The 15,441-nt window shown below is 46.3% G+C and overlaps 1 protein-coding gene across 1 annotated transcript in view; it reads left to right on the plus strand.

The window, feature by feature from the left end:
* LOC120997235 (cytochrome P450 2K4-like) overlaps window positions 1-15,441 on the plus strand; it is an 81,872-nt gene that overhangs the window by 50,559 nt on the left and 15,872 nt on the right. Inside the window, exons 6-7 of the mRNA XM_040427232.1 lie at window positions 7,381-7,522; window positions 8,827-9,011. Of these exons, the coding sequence (XP_040283166.1) occupies window positions 7,381-7,522; window positions 8,827-9,011 (327 nt within the window). The remainder of the gene's footprint in view (window positions 1-7,380; window positions 7,523-8,826; window positions 9,012-15,441) is intronic.

Below are 15,441 nucleotides of genomic sequence, written 5' to 3' on the forward strand. Positions count from 1 at the left end.
AGACAGAGGAGAGAGGTCCCATAGCAGAGAATCAGGCTTCATGTCATAGCAGAAAATTAGGCTTCATGTCACCCACCACTGGAACAGGCCACTGTCAGATATTTTTAGGCCCCGGCACCCAGACAAAGGAGAGAGGTCCCATAGCAGAGAATCAGGCTTCATGTCATAGCAGAGAATCGGGCTTCAAGTCACCCACCACTGGAACAGGCCACTGTCAGATATTTTTAGGCCCCGGCACCCAGACAGAGGAGAGATGTCCCATAGCAGAGATTCAGGCTTCATGTCACCCACCACTGGAACAGGCCACTGTCAGATATTATATTATTTATAAAATTAAAAAAAGAGTATTGAATGACAAAGTGCCCTGGAGTACAAAAATATATGGTTAAGGGGAGGTAGTTACAAATGTCTAATCTGCACAAGGGATGGACAGGTCCTGTGGGATCCATGCCTGGTTCATTTTTATGAACGTCAGCTTGTCCACATTGGCTGTAGACAGGCGGCTGCGTTTGTCTGTAATGACGCCCCCTGCCGTGCTGAATACACGTTCAGACAAAACGCTGGCCGCCGGGCAGGCCAGCACCTCCAAGGCATAAAAGGCTAGCTCTGGCCACGTGGACAATTTGAATGGGGCTGAACCATCAGTCAGTACGTGGAGGGGCGTGCACACGTACTGTTCCACCATGTTAGTGAAATGTTGCCTCCTGCTAACACGTTCCGTATCAGGTGGTGGTGCAGTTAGCTGTGGCGTGGTGACAAAACTTTTCCACATCTCTGCCATGCTAACCCTGCCCTCAGAGGAGCTGGCCGTGACACAGCTGCGTTGACGACCTCTTGCTCCTCCTCTGCCTTCGCCTTGGGCTTCCACTTGTTCCCCTGTGACATTTGGGAATGCTCTCAGTAGCGCGTCTACCAACGTGCGCTTGTACTCGCGCATCTTCCTATCACGCTCCAGAGCAGGAAGTAAGGTGGGCACATTGTCTTTGTACCGGGGATTTAGCAGGGTGGCAACCCAGTAGTCCACACACGTTAAAATGTGGGCAACTCTGCTGTCGTTGCGCAGGCACTGCAGCATGTAGTCGCTCATGTGTGCCAGGCTGCCCAGAGGTAAGGACAAGCTGTCCTCTGTGGGAGGCGTATCGTCATCGTCCTGCGTTTCCCCCCAGCCACGCACCAGTGATGGGCCCGAGCTGCTTTGGGTGCCACCCTGTTGTGAACATGCTTCATCCTCCTCCTCCTCCACCTCCTCCTCATCCTCGTCCTCCTCGTCCTCCAGTAGTGGGCCCTGTCTGGCCACATTTGTACCTGGCCTCTGCTGTTGCAAAAAACCTCCCTCTGAGTCACTTATAAGAGACTGGCCTGAAAGTGCTAAAAATGACCCCTCTTCCTCCTCCTCCTCCTCCTGGGCCACCTCCTCTTCCATCATCGCCCTAAGTGTTTTCTCAAGGAGACATAGAAGTGGTATTGTAACGCTGATAACGGCGTCATCGCCACTGGCCATGTTGGTGGAGTACTCGAAACAGCGCAACAGGGCACACAGGTCTCGCATGGAGGCCCAGTCATTGGTGGTGAAGTGGTGCTGTTCCGAAGTGCGACTGACCCGTGCGTGCTGCAGCTGAAACTCCACTATGGCCTGCTGCTGCTCGCACAGTCTGTCCAGCATGTGCAAGGTGGAGTTCCACCTGGTGGGCACGTCGCATATGAGGCGGTGAGCGGGAAGGCCGAAGTTACGCTGTAGCGCAGACAGGCGAGCAGCGGCAGGATGTGAACGCCGGAAGCGCGCACAGACTACCCGCACTTTATGCAGCAGCTCTGACATGTCGGGATAGTTGTGAATGAACTTCTGCACCACCAAATTCAGCACATGCGCCAGGCAAGGGATGTCCGTCAAACTGGCTAGTCCCAGAGCTGCGATGAGATTTTGCCCATTATCGTACACCACCAGGCCGCGCTTGAGGCTCACCGGCAGCAACCACTCGTCGGTCTGTTGTTCAATACCCCGCCACAACTCCTGCGCGGTGTGGGCCCTGTCCCCCAAACATATGTATTTCAGAATGGCCTGCTGACGTTTACCCCGGGCTGTGCTGAAGTTGGTGGTGAAGGTGTGTGGCTGACTGGATGAGCAGGTGGAAGAAGAGGAGGAGGATGCCAAGTAGGAGGAGGAGGCTACAGGAGGCAAAGAATGTTGCCCTGCGATCCTTGGCGGCGGAAGGACGTGCGCCAAACAGCTCTCCGCCTGGGGCCCAGCCGCCACTACATTTACCCAGTGTGCAGTTAGGGAGATATAGCGTCCCTGGCCGTGCTTACTGGTCCGCGTATCTGTGGTTAGGTGGACCTTGCCACAGATGGCGTTGCGCAGTGCACGCTTGATTTTATCCAATACTTGGCTGTGCAGGGAAGGCACGGCTCTCTTGGAGAAGTAGTGGCAGCTGGGAACAACATACTGTGGGACAGCAAGTGACATGAGCTATTTGAAGTTGTCTGTGTCCACCAGCCTGAATGACAGCATTTCATAGGCCAGTAGTTTAGAAATGCTGGCATTCAGGGCCAGGGATCGAGGGTGGCTAGGTGGGAATTTATGCTTTCTCTCAAATGTTTGTGAGATGGAGAGCTGAACGCTGCCGTGTGACATGGTGGAGATGCTTGGTGACGGAGGTGGTGGTGTTGGTGGTACATCCTCTGTTTGCTGGGCGGCAGGTGCAAACGTTCCTCCAGAGGCGGAGGAAGAGGCCGAGGCAGCAGAAAAAGAGGTAGCAGGGGGTGCCTGAGTGAGTTCCTTGTTTTTCAGGTGTTTACTCCACTGCAGTTCATGCTTCGCATGCAGATGCCTGGTCATGCAGGTTGTGCTAAGGTTCAGAACGTTAGTGCCTCGCTTCAGGCTCTGATGGCACAGCGTGCAAACCACTCGGGTCTTGTCGTCAGCACATTGTTTAAAGAACTGCCACGCCAAGGAACTCCTTGAAGCTGCCTTTGGGGTGCTCGGTCCCAGGTGGCGGTGGCCAGTAGCAGGCGAACTCTCTTGGTGGCGGGTGTTCTGCTTTTGCCCCCTGCTCCCTCTTTTGCTACGCTGTTGGCTCGGTCTCACCACTGCCTCTTCCTCTGAACTCTGAAAGTCAGTGGCACGACCTTCATTCCATGTGGGGTCTATGACCTCATTGTCCCCTGCATCGTCTTCCACCCAGTCTTTCTCCCTGACCTCCTGTTCAGTCTGCAAACTGCAGAAAGATGCAGCAGTTGGCACCTGTGTTTAGTCATCATCAGAGACGTGCTGAGGTGGTATTCCCATGTCCTCATCATCAGGAAACATAAGTGGTTGTGCGTCAGTGCATTCTATGTCTTCCACCGCTGGGGAAGGGCTAGGTGGATGCCCTTGGGAAACCCTGCCAGCAGAGTCTTCAAACAGCATAAGAGACTGCTGCATAACTTGAGGCTCAGACAGTTTCCCTGATATGCATGGGGGTGATGTGACAGACTGATGGGTTTGGTTTTCAGGCGCCATCTGGGCGCTTTCTGCAGAAGACTGGGTGGGAGATAATGTGAACGTGCTGGATCCACTGTCGGCCACCCAATTGACTAATGCCTGTACCTGCTCAGGCCTTACCATCCTTAGAACGGCATTGGGCCCCACCAAATATCGCTGTAAATTCTGGCGGCTACTGGGACCTGAGGTAGTTGGTTCACTAGGACGTGTGGCTGTGGCAGAACAGCCACGTCCTCTCCCAGCACCAGAGGGTCCACTAACACCACCACGACCATGTACACGTCCGCGTCCCTTACTAGATGTTTTCCTCATTTTTACCATTCTTTACAATAAGAAAAAAAAATTTGGCCCAATGTATTGAGTTCAAATTCAGGCCTTTTTTTACAGGCACCTAACACTATCTGGCTATCTACTTAGGTACCGTATTACACTAATACAGGCACAGCAGTAACGACAGATTTAGCTGAATATAAATTGTAGGCCTAGTATTTAGGCCCTGGATGACAGGTATCCCTTTTACGGACAGAATTAGACTTGGAAATGCATGGTAGCTTGTGAAGTTATTGAGAATGACCCTATCAGCACCTTCAATGTAATATACCCTTTTATGGATAGATTTAAACTTGGCCTGCTACAGCAGAAACCACTGATTTAGGGAATTGCTAATTTGGGAATTGTATTTCAACCCAGAAAAAAATATATCCTTTGGCAGACAGCAGACAGTATTACAATTGGCTAGCCACAGCTGAAACACCAGATTTAGGGTACTGCTATTTTGGTAATTGTATTTCACCACTCAATAAAATAGCAAGCACAGCCAAGCCCCTGATGTAGGATATAGCAAAAAAAAAAAAAAAACACTATTGATGGTTAAATGGACTTGGTGGCAGCTTGGACACAAAATGGCAGCCGATCACCCCAGAAAAAAGTGACAGAAAAACGCTCTGGGCAGCCAAAAAACAGTGAGCAATTAACTAGCAGAAGTTGAATGATACACAGCTGTAGATCGATCACTTCAGTAAGTGTTTTTGATTAGTAAATTTCTGCCTAATCTGGCCCTAACAGCAGCAGCTGCATCCTCTCCCTACACTGATCAGAGCAGAGTGACATGCATCGCTACGTGACTCCAGCTTAAATAGAGGCTGGGTCACATGCTGCACTGGCCAATCACAGCCATTCCAATAGTAGGCATGGCTGTGATGGCCTCTTGGGGCAAGCAGTATGACGCTTGTTGATTGGCTGCTTTGCAGCCTTTCAAAAAGCACCAAGAAAGCGCCGAACACCGAACCCGAACCCGGACTTTTACGTAAATGTTCGGGTTCGGGTCCGTGTCACGAACAGCCCAAAATTTGGTACGAACCCGAACTATACAGTTCGGGTTCGCTCATCCCTAGTTCTGTGTGCTGACCCAGCACATATATGTCATGTAACAGTGATGCTTGCTGAATGTTAGGGATGATCTCATGTGAGGAGTGCCACATGACTGATGCCATGTTTCCATTAGGCCATAGATGAATTCCATATGTCTGAAATATAGGCTATTATACCAATCTACTGCATATAGTGGTCAACTGCTTGATATAAGAAAGCTAGGCATGCAGAATTAGCGATTTTCAGCAGATTCTATTTGCATTTTACTCTTAGTGGTAACTCATAGACGTTAATGCTTCTTCCATGCTGGTCATGTTCTATTGGTCGACCTTTCCGCCTTTGCATTTAATTGTCTGTATTCTTTGTACGACTTAAAACCCTTCCAATAAACATACAATTATATATATATATATATATATATAGTGTATATATATTAGAAATTGTATGATTGCCTATTAAAATAAATATACACTGCTCAAAAAAATAAAGGGAACACAAAAATAACACATCCTAGATCTGAGTTAATTAAATATTCTTCTGAAATACTTTGTTCTTTACATAGTTGAATGTGCTGACAACAAAATCACACAAAAATAAAAAAAATGGAAATCAAATTTTTCAACCCATGGAGGTCTGGATTTGGAGTCACACTCAAAATTAAAGTGGAAAAACACACTACAGGCTGATCCAACTTTGATGTAATGTCCTTAAAACAAGTCAAAATGAGGCTCAGTAGTGTGTGTGGCCTCCACGTGCCTGTATGACCTCCCTACAACGCCTGTGCATGCTCCTGATGAGGCGGCGGACGGTGTCCTTAGGGATCTCCTCCCAGACTTGGACTAAAGCATCTGCCAACTCCTGGACAGTCTGTGGTGCAACGTGACGTTGGTGGATAGAGCGAGACATGATGTCCCAGATGTGCTCAATTGGATTCAGGTCTGGGGAACGGGCGGGCCAGTCCATAGCATCAATGCCTTCATCTTGCAGGAACTGCTGACACACTCCAGCCACATGAGGTCTAGCATTGTCTTGCATTAGGAGGAACCCAGGGCCAACCGCACCAGCATATGGTCTCACAAGGGGTCTGAGGATCACATCTCGGTACCTAATGGCAGTCAGGCTACCTCTGGCGAGCACAAGGAGGGCTGTGCAGACCTTTAAAGAAATGTATTTCAACCCAGAAAAAAATATATCCTTTGCCAGACAGCAGACAGTATTACAATTGGCTAGCCACAGCTGAAACACCAGATTTAGGGTACTGCTATTTTGGCAATTGTATTTCACCCCTCAATAAAATAGCAAGCACAGCCAAGCCCCTGATGTAGGATATAGCAAAAAAAAAAAACACACTATTGATGGTTAAATGGACTTAGTGGCAGCTTGTGCTGGCGCACCACAAGACACAAAATGGCCGCCGATCACCCCAGAAAAAAGTGACAGAAAAACGCTCTGGGCAGCCTAAAAACAGTGAGCAATTAACTAGCAGAAGTTGAATAATACACAGCTGTAGATCGATCAAAGAAATGCCACCCCACACCATTACTGACCCAATGCCAAACCGGTGATGCTGGAGGATGTTGCAGGCAGCAGAACGTTCTCCACGGCATCTCGAGACTCTGTCACGTCTGTCACATGTGCTCAGTACACAGGGCGCCAGTGGCGAATTTGCCAATCTTGGTGTTCTCAGGCAAATGCCAAACGACCTTCACGGTGTTGCGCTGTAAGTACAACCCCCACCTGTGGACGTCGGGCCCTCATATCACTCTCATGGAGTCTGTTTCTGACCGTTTGAGCAGACACATGCACATTTGTGGCCTGCTGGAGGTCATTTTGCAGGGCTCTGGCAGTACTCCTCCTGTTCCTCCTTGCACAAAGGCGGAGGTAGCGGTCCTGCTGCTGGGTTGTTGCCCTCCTACGGCCTTCTCCACGTCTCCTGATGTACTGGCCTGTCTCCTGGTAGCGCCTCCATGCTCTGGACACTACGCTGACAGACACAGCAAACCTTCTTGCCACAGCTCGCATTGATGTGCCATCCTGGATAAGCTGCACTACCTGAGCTACTTGTGTGGATTGTAGACTCCATCTCATGCTACCACTAGAGTGAAAGCACCGCCAGCATTCAAAAGTGACCAAAACATCAGCCAGGAAGCATAGGAACTGAGAAAGGGTCTGTGGTCACCACCTGCAGAACCACTCCTTTATTGGGGGGGTCTTGCTAATTGCCTATAATTTCCACCTGTTGTCTATCCCATTTGCACACAGCATGTGAAATTGATTGTCACTCAGTGTTGCTTCCTAAGTGGACAGTTTGATTTCACAGAAGTGTGATTGACTTGGAGTTACATTGTGTTGTTTAAATGTTCCCTTTATTTTTTTGAGCAGTCTATCAATACAAATAAAAAATAACTTGAATACCTGTTTAAAAGCAAAATATAAGAACTCAGTAAACACAGTAGATATTGTCAAATTAAAATTTACCAGCATTTACTTATGTATTTTTTGTAAAATGATATTTCTGGATATTTTAGGAGAAAGCAAATCCCCAATCCTATTTTCACAATGACAACTTGAGTGGTTTAATAAGATCTTTGTTAAATGCTGGGACAGAGACCTTGTCCACCACTCTCCGCTGGTGTCTGCTAATGATGATTAAATATCCTCATTATCAAGGTAATTCAGTTTAAAATTATGATCAGTGTAAATATTTGTGCAGAATGGAATATGTTTTGGAACCTCCTTGAGACGAGCAGCCTAAATTATAGTCAAAAATGGTCTTCTGGTGGGGTCAAAGAAGAGTTTAATATACATGGTATGTAGTGGAATTGAAAGCCTGTGTCAACAGAACCTTCATCGGGAGAGCATGTGTACAGATAAAGAGGTTTTCCTGGAGCACTGATTACTATTCACATACAGTACAGACCAAAAGTTTGGACACACCTTCTCATTCAAAGAGTTTTCTTTATTTTCATGACTATGAAAATTGTAGATTCACACTGAAGCCATTAAAACTATGAATTAACACATGTGGAATTATATACATAACAAACAAGTGTGAAACAACTGAAAATATGTTATATTCTAGGTTCTTCAAAGTAGCCACCTTTTGCTTTGATTACTGCTTTGCACACTCTTGGCATTCTCTTGATGAGCTTCAAGAGGTAGTCCCCTGAAATGGTTTTCACTTCACAGGTGTGCCCTGTCAGGTTTAATAAGTGGGATTTCTTGCCTTATAAATGGGGTTGGGACCATCAGTTGCGTTGAGGAGAAGTCAGGTGGATACACAGCTGATAGTCCTACTGAATAGACTGTTAGAATTTGTATTATGGCAAGAAAAAAGCAGCTAAGTAAAGAAAAACGAGTGGCCATCATTACTTTAAGAAATGAAGGTCAGTCAGTCAGCCGAAAAATTGGGAAAACTTTAAAAGTAAGGGCTTTTTGACCATGAAGGAGAGTGATGGGGTGCTGTGCCAGATGACCTGGCCTCCAAAGTCACCGGACCTGAACCCAATCGAGATGGTTTGAGGTGAGCTGGACCGCAGAGTGAAGGCAAAAGGGCCAACAAGTGCTAAGCATCTCTGGGAACTCCTTCAAGACTGTTGGAAGACCATTTCAGGGGACTACCTCTTGAAGCTCATCAAGAGAATGCCAAGAGTGTGCAAAGCAGTAATCAAAGCAAAAGGTGGCTACTTTGAAGAACCTAGAATATGACATATATTTTCAGTTGTGTCACACTTGTTTGTTATGTATATAATTCCACATGTGTTAATTCATAGTTTTGATGCCTTCATAGTCATGAAAATAAAGAAAACTCTTTGAATGAGAAGGTGTGTCCAAACTTTTGGTCTGTACTGTAGATAATGTCATGCTGGTAGTTGTAGTTCTTTCTTCTAGCCCTCTCCATGTTATGTCCACTGATGCCCCATAATAAAAGCCTTACATGCTTAAGTAATAATAACTACTGATTCCTTTCTCAGAAAAAGTTCAAGAAGAAATTTCTAAAGTAATTGGAATGGCTCAACCCAAATATAGCCATCGTCTACAAATGCCCTTCACTAATGCAGTTGTACACGAGACCCAGAGATTCTCAGATGTTGTACCAATGAGTTTGCCACGTGAATCAACAAGAGATGTCAACTTTAGAGGATACCATATTCCAAAAGTAAGTGAACGATCTATAAAATCATCATATTATTTAACTCTTTTATTCTATACATTTATCCATAATGGATAAAGGTTCAAAATTCTTGGCAAAGTTGGATCAAAAGATTAACCTTAGTTAAAGGTGAATAAAATAGGCCAGTGTCGTGAAATACTGTAGAGACAGTAGACTTATATGAACACGACATTCACACACAGCAAATCTTTGCGTGGATCGTTAGTAGAGATGAGTGAAGTTTTCAAAAATTCAATTCGGTTCCTTTGCCAAATTTTTCCAACATTTTCTTTGATCAGAATTAATTTGTCTCAAAGCACGCTAAATCAGGTCTATCCTGGCCTGCAGATCAACTTTAGGGAGAATGTATCATGGTGTACATCACTGTGCAGTGCAGCAACATGCATAGCTAGTTCTTTCTGGTAGTGAAACAGTTACTGTGCGTCAAAATGACAGGCAGGTAACATATACGGACGTGTGCATCATTGTGCAGGCCACCAACATTCCTAGCTAACCCTTAGCAAACAGAAAAAAAGATCATACAGTATCCTTCAGTAAAGCAAAAAAAAAAAAAAAACTGTTGCTCGCCCCTGCAGGTGTCCCAATGACTCTTTAGTGGAACAAAATAAGGACATAGATGCAGCACCAATAAAGTAGTTCTATTTCATGTAGAATGACTGTGTATCACAATTAGGCTTAGTTCACAATTCACTAATTTGGTCAGTTATTCTCAGCCCCAAAGCAGGTGCAGGTCTATTCTTGATACCTAATCAGAGAGTAGGCTTGGCTCTTGAATTTGCCTCACAGTAAGGCTACTTTCACACTTGCGTTAGGAGCGGATCCGTCTGGTGTCTGTACAGACTGATCCGCTCCTATAATGAAAACGCTTGCATCCGTTCAGAACGGATCCGTCTGCATAACTGTTTATTTCAGATCTGATTTTTCACTTCGTGAAAACTCAGATCAGACAGTATATTCTAACACAGAGGCGTTCCCATGGTGATGGGGACGCTTCAAGTTAGAATATACTAAAAGAACTGTGTACATGACTGCCCCCTGCTGCCTGGCAGGTGCTGCCAGGCAGCAGGGGGCAGACCCCCCCTCCCTCCCTCCCCTGTATTTAACTCATTGGTGGCCCGTGCGGCCCCCCCTCTCTCCCCTGTATTTAACTCATTGGTGGCCAGTGCGGCCGGCCCCCCCTCCCTCCCCTATATTTAACTCATTGGTGGCCAGTGCGGCCGGCCACCCTCCCCCCCCCTGTTTTTAACTCATTGGTGGCCAGTGCGGTCGCCCCCCCCTCCCTCCCCTGTAGTTATCACATTGGTGGCCAGTGCGGCTGGCCCCCCCTCCCTCCCCTGTAGTTCTGTAGATTCATTGGTGGCCAGTGGGCCCCCCCCTCCCTCCCCCTCCTTATTAAAATCTCCCCCCTATCATTGGTGGCAGCGGAGAGTACCGATCGGAGTCCCAGTTTAATCGCTGGGGCTCCGATCGGTAACCATGGCAACCAGGAAGCTACTGCAGTCCTGGTTTCCATGGTTACTTAGCAATTTTTAGAAGCATTATACTTACCTGCGAGCTGCGATGTCTGTGTCCGGCCAGGCACTCCTCCTACTGGTAAGTGACAGGTCTGTGCTATAAGCAATGCGCCGCACAGACCTTTCACTTACCAGTAGTGTTGATCACGAATATTTCGAATTGCGAATTTTAATCGCAAATATCGGCACTTCGAGAATTTGCGAAATATTTAGAATATCGTTAAATATATTCGCAATCGCGAATATTCTATTTTTTTTAAAATACCAGTTCATGCAAATTTTTATGCGAAAATTTTAGGCTAATTTTATGCAAATTTTCACAATCAAGAAAATAATGCCTGGAGATCATGAATTCGCAAATATTCGCCCAAATATTTGCGAAATATCGCGAAATTCGAATATTGCCCCTGCCGCACATCACTACTTACCAGTAGGAGGAGCGCCCGGCAGGTCACAGACATCGCAGCTCGCAGGTAAGTATAATGCTTCTAAAAATTGCTAAGTAACCATGGAAACCAGGACTGCAGTAGCGTCCTGGTTGCCATGGTTACCGATCGGAGCCCCAGCTGGGACTCCGATCGGTACTCTCTGCTGCCACCAATGATAGGGGGGGGGAGATTTTAATTAGGAGGGGGAGGGAGGGGGGGGCCCACTGGCCACCAATGAATCTACAGAACTACAGGGAAGGGAGGGGGGGCCGGCCGCACTGGCCACCAATGTGTTAACTACAGGGGAGGGAGGGGGGGCCGGCCGCACTGGCCACCAATGTGTTAACTACAGGGGAGGGAGGGGGGTGCCGGCCGCACTGGCCACCAATGAGTTAAATACAGGGGAGGGAGGGGGGCCACACTGGCCACCAATGAGTTAAATACAGGGGGGGGGAGGGGTCTGCCCCCTGCTGCCTGGCAGCACCTGCCAGGCAGCAGGGGGCAGTCATGTACACAGTTCTTTTAGTATATTCTAACCTGAAGCGTCCCCATCACCATGGGAATGCCTCTGTGTTAGAATATACTGTCGGATCTGAGTTTCACGATCTAACTCAAATCCGATGGTATATTCTAACATAGAGGCGTTCCCATGGTGATGAGGACGCTTCAAGTTAAAATATACCATCGGATTGGAGAAAACTCCGATCCGATGGTATAAAAGGGACTCCTGACTTTACATTGAAAGTCAATGGGGGACGGATCCGTTTGCAATTGCACCATATTGTGTCAACGTCAAACGGATCCGTCCCCATTGACTTGCATTGTAAGTCTGGACGGATCCGTTTGGCTCCGCACGGCCAGGCGGACACGAAAACGCTGCAAGCTGCGTTCGGGTGTCCGCCTGCTGAGCGGAACGGAGGCCAAACGGTGCCAAACTGATGCATTCTGAGCAGATCCGCATCCACTCAGAATGCATTGGGGCTGTACAGATCCGTTCGGGGCCGCTTGTGAGAGCCTTCAAACGGAACTTACAAGCGGAACCCCGAACGCAAGTGTGAAAGTAGCCTAAGTGATGGAAATAACTTACCAAATAACAGATGTTTGGGCTTAAAATTCAAGTAGCGGCCCCATTACAGTGGGGAGGGTGTCAGCAGTAAGGCTGTGTTCACATTACTGTTTTTTTTTCCGTTCCTCTGATCCGTCAGAAGAACAGCCTAAAAATATTTGGTCAACATTTGATCAGTATTGGTAAGGCAAAAACAGGAGTCTGTCCAAAACAGAGATAACATGTGATGGAAATATTTGCATGTCTTCTGTGTTTTGGAACAATTCCTCCTTATTGGTTACAAATCATGATAAAATCCTGATGCAAAATACTGTACATTTAATAGAGACCTCATGCTCAATTTGCATGAGTTTTGGCCATTTGCCTCTGAAATCTGCTTTATTCAGATGGAAAAGAAGTTCTGCATGCAGGCCTTTAATGGCCTCTTTCACACGGTCAGTATTTTTATTTATTTTTTTAATTGACAATTTTTATTGTTTTCTATTTTTCATAGCAAGGTACAATGTCAAAGACATATTGTGATAACATTACATGTGACATAAAAGAAGGCAATAATCACGTATGGAAAGGCGTCACAATTACAAGTAACTAATGGGCGATAAAGCCCAACGTTGACAGGTATCAGATATAGTTAGGCTCAAGTACATTTCAAAGTAAACAGAATGTCAGAGATATTGGAATATATTTCTTGTGTTGCGAGGAGGGGGCCAAGTAGGGCAAAGGGATCTCTCCGGCAAAATGTAGATAAGTAGGCATTGGAAAATAAGTAAGTGTTAACAGACCATGCTATATAAATTTTCTATAAGACCTCCAGGGTGACCATATTTTTAAGAAAGAGGATCTTGAGTGTGACTCCCAGTGGGAGATTTCCTCCAGCCTATATATTTGGTCTACTTTATTGATCCAGTGATCAATACAGGGTATTTCAGAGGATAGCCAGTGGGTTGGTAGAAGCAGTCTGGCAGCTGCCAGTAAGAGTGTGAAGAGGGACGTTTTGTGTGGTCCTATACCACCCATTCCTAGGGACAACAGGGCTAGTTCAGGTGTGCAAGGGAGAGAGGACTGGCATATCTGATTGCATAATTGAATTATCTTATGCCACCATGGTTTAATTAGACCACATGACCACCAGATGTGCATAAATGAGCCTTTAGATATGTGGCACCTCCAGCAAACATTAGAGGCTGTTGAGCTATATCTACAAGTTTTGTCTGGGGTCTTGTACCAGCGCATAAGAATTTTGTAGCTATTTTCTTGGATGCGTATACACCTGGATATCTTGTGAGGCGAGATTAAGAGCTTAGATATCTCTTGGGGTGTCAGGGTCCGTTGTAGGTCCTTTTCCCAAAGGCCCATAATTGCAGGCTTAGGGAGGGAGGAGGGTGACTTCAGGTGTCTATAAATTGTAGAAATAGTTTTGGGTGGGTATCTCTTATTGCATAACATTTCCTCAAACCAGCTAGACTCCTTTGTAAGGGAAGCACTCTTTGCCAAAAGAAGCGATTCTGTTCTGAGGAAATGTAATAGGGTAGGGTTGTGGATTTGTGTATGCAGTAATTTGCATATATCAGGGTTAGAGAGTACACAGCCCTCATGGTCTAGGAGTTGAGAGATGGCAACCTCTGAAGATCTTATGATAGATGGACAGCTCTCTTTCAGCTCTTTGGGCGCTAAATCAATAATATCTTTTATAAGCATAAGAGGAGAAGGAAGTGTGGGGGCTTCGGAACTGGACGAGAACCACCTCCAAACCTTTAGGGTGTTGCGTGTGAGGGGGTTGGGTGTTGAGCCATGTGATGGGAGCGACCTGTTGGCCAGCAGGAGGGCCCGAGTGGAAGAGGGGAGTAAAGCGTTGTCCAGTGTGAGCCAGGATTTGTGAGTAGGTTCTCTGATCAAATCTATTGCTCTGGAAAGTTGGATAGCATTCATGTAGGTCTCAGGGTCAGGAAGACCAATACCACCCTTAGATCTAGGTTTGGTTAAAGTATCAAAGGAGATACATGGGCTTTTACCTTGCCAAATAAACTTGCAAATATATTTATTCAGAGAGGCAAAATACGATTTAGGTATTTCAATAGGGAGAACTTGCATCAGATAGGTGAGTTTCGGCATGCTCAGAGACATAAAGATGTTCTTCCTTCCAAACCAGGAGAGATACTGAGAGTCTAGTGAGTCCATCTGGGCCTGCATAGATGTTAGGAGGGGTTTGTAGTTCAGTTGGAAAAAGTTAGACAAGTGAGGGGATAATTTGACCCCCAGATAGGTTAGTTGCTGGGTTTGCCAATTAAATGGAGAGTTTGCTTGAAGAGAGGAGAGGCTAGTGGGTGAGAGGCCTATATGTAGAACTTGGGATTTGGAGGGATTAATCTTAAAATTAGAAAGGGTACCAAAAAGGCTAAGTATTGATAGAATTTTGGGCATGGATCTATATGGATTAGTGGTGATGATTAATAAATCATCAGCAAATGCTGCCAGTTTAAACTCTCGGGCCCCAACTTTCAGACCCTTAATTTCTCCATTCTGTCTAAGAGCTTGCAGGAGGGATTCCATCACCAGAACGAATAAAAGGGGTGAGAGGGGGCATCCTTGCCTCGTTCCATTTCTAATGGAAAAAAGAGAGGAGAGTAGTCCATTGACCGACATGGACGCCGAGGAGCAAGTGTACATAGCAAACACAGCATTAATATATTGTTCCGGTATTTGAAATTTTGACAGAATCAACTTGATATATGTCCAGTCCACCCTGTCAAATGCTTTCTCGGCGTCCGTGCCAATCAGGACCAGGGGGGTGGTTTTATGAGAGGCAAAGTATAAGACATCTAATATTTTGGTGGTATTATCTTTCCCCTCTCGACCTTTGACAAAGCCCACCTGGTCAGGGTGGATTAACTCAGGTAAGAAGCCCTGTAATCTTGTGGCTAACATCTTGGCTAAAAGTTTAAGGTCTACATTAAGTAGGGAGATTGGGCGATAGTTGGAGCATGTAGTGGGGTCTTTGCCTTCTTTAGGGATTATTGTAATAGTAGCTTTAGTCATATCAGAGGAGAGTGGAAGGTTGGCCATTGTGAGATTACAGATAGGGAGCAAATGGGGTAACAAGATGTTATTGAAGGTCGAGAAGTAATATATGGGGAGACCATTTGGGCCAGGGCACTTGCCTTTAGGGGTTGATTTGATGGCTGCAGTTAGTTCTGGGACAGTAAATGGTTTGGCTAAGAATTCCTGCTGCAATGGAGTTAAGGCTGGGAGGTTAAGGGTATCTAGAAAGGAGTTAATGTTGGACTCTCTACTCAAAGAGGGGTTAGGGAGGTCAGGGACTGGGAGATTGTGAAGGGATTTATAGAATAGTCTGAATTGTTCAGCAATCTCTTCTGCTTTGAACAGTTGAATGCCATGAGGGGATTTAA

Source organism: Bufo bufo, chromosome 4 (genome assembly GCF_905171765.1).
Source record: "Bufo bufo chromosome 4, aBufBuf1.1, whole genome shotgun sequence".
In the NCBI taxonomy this organism is placed as follows: domain Eukaryota; kingdom Metazoa; phylum Chordata; class Amphibia; order Anura; family Bufonidae; genus Bufo; species Bufo bufo.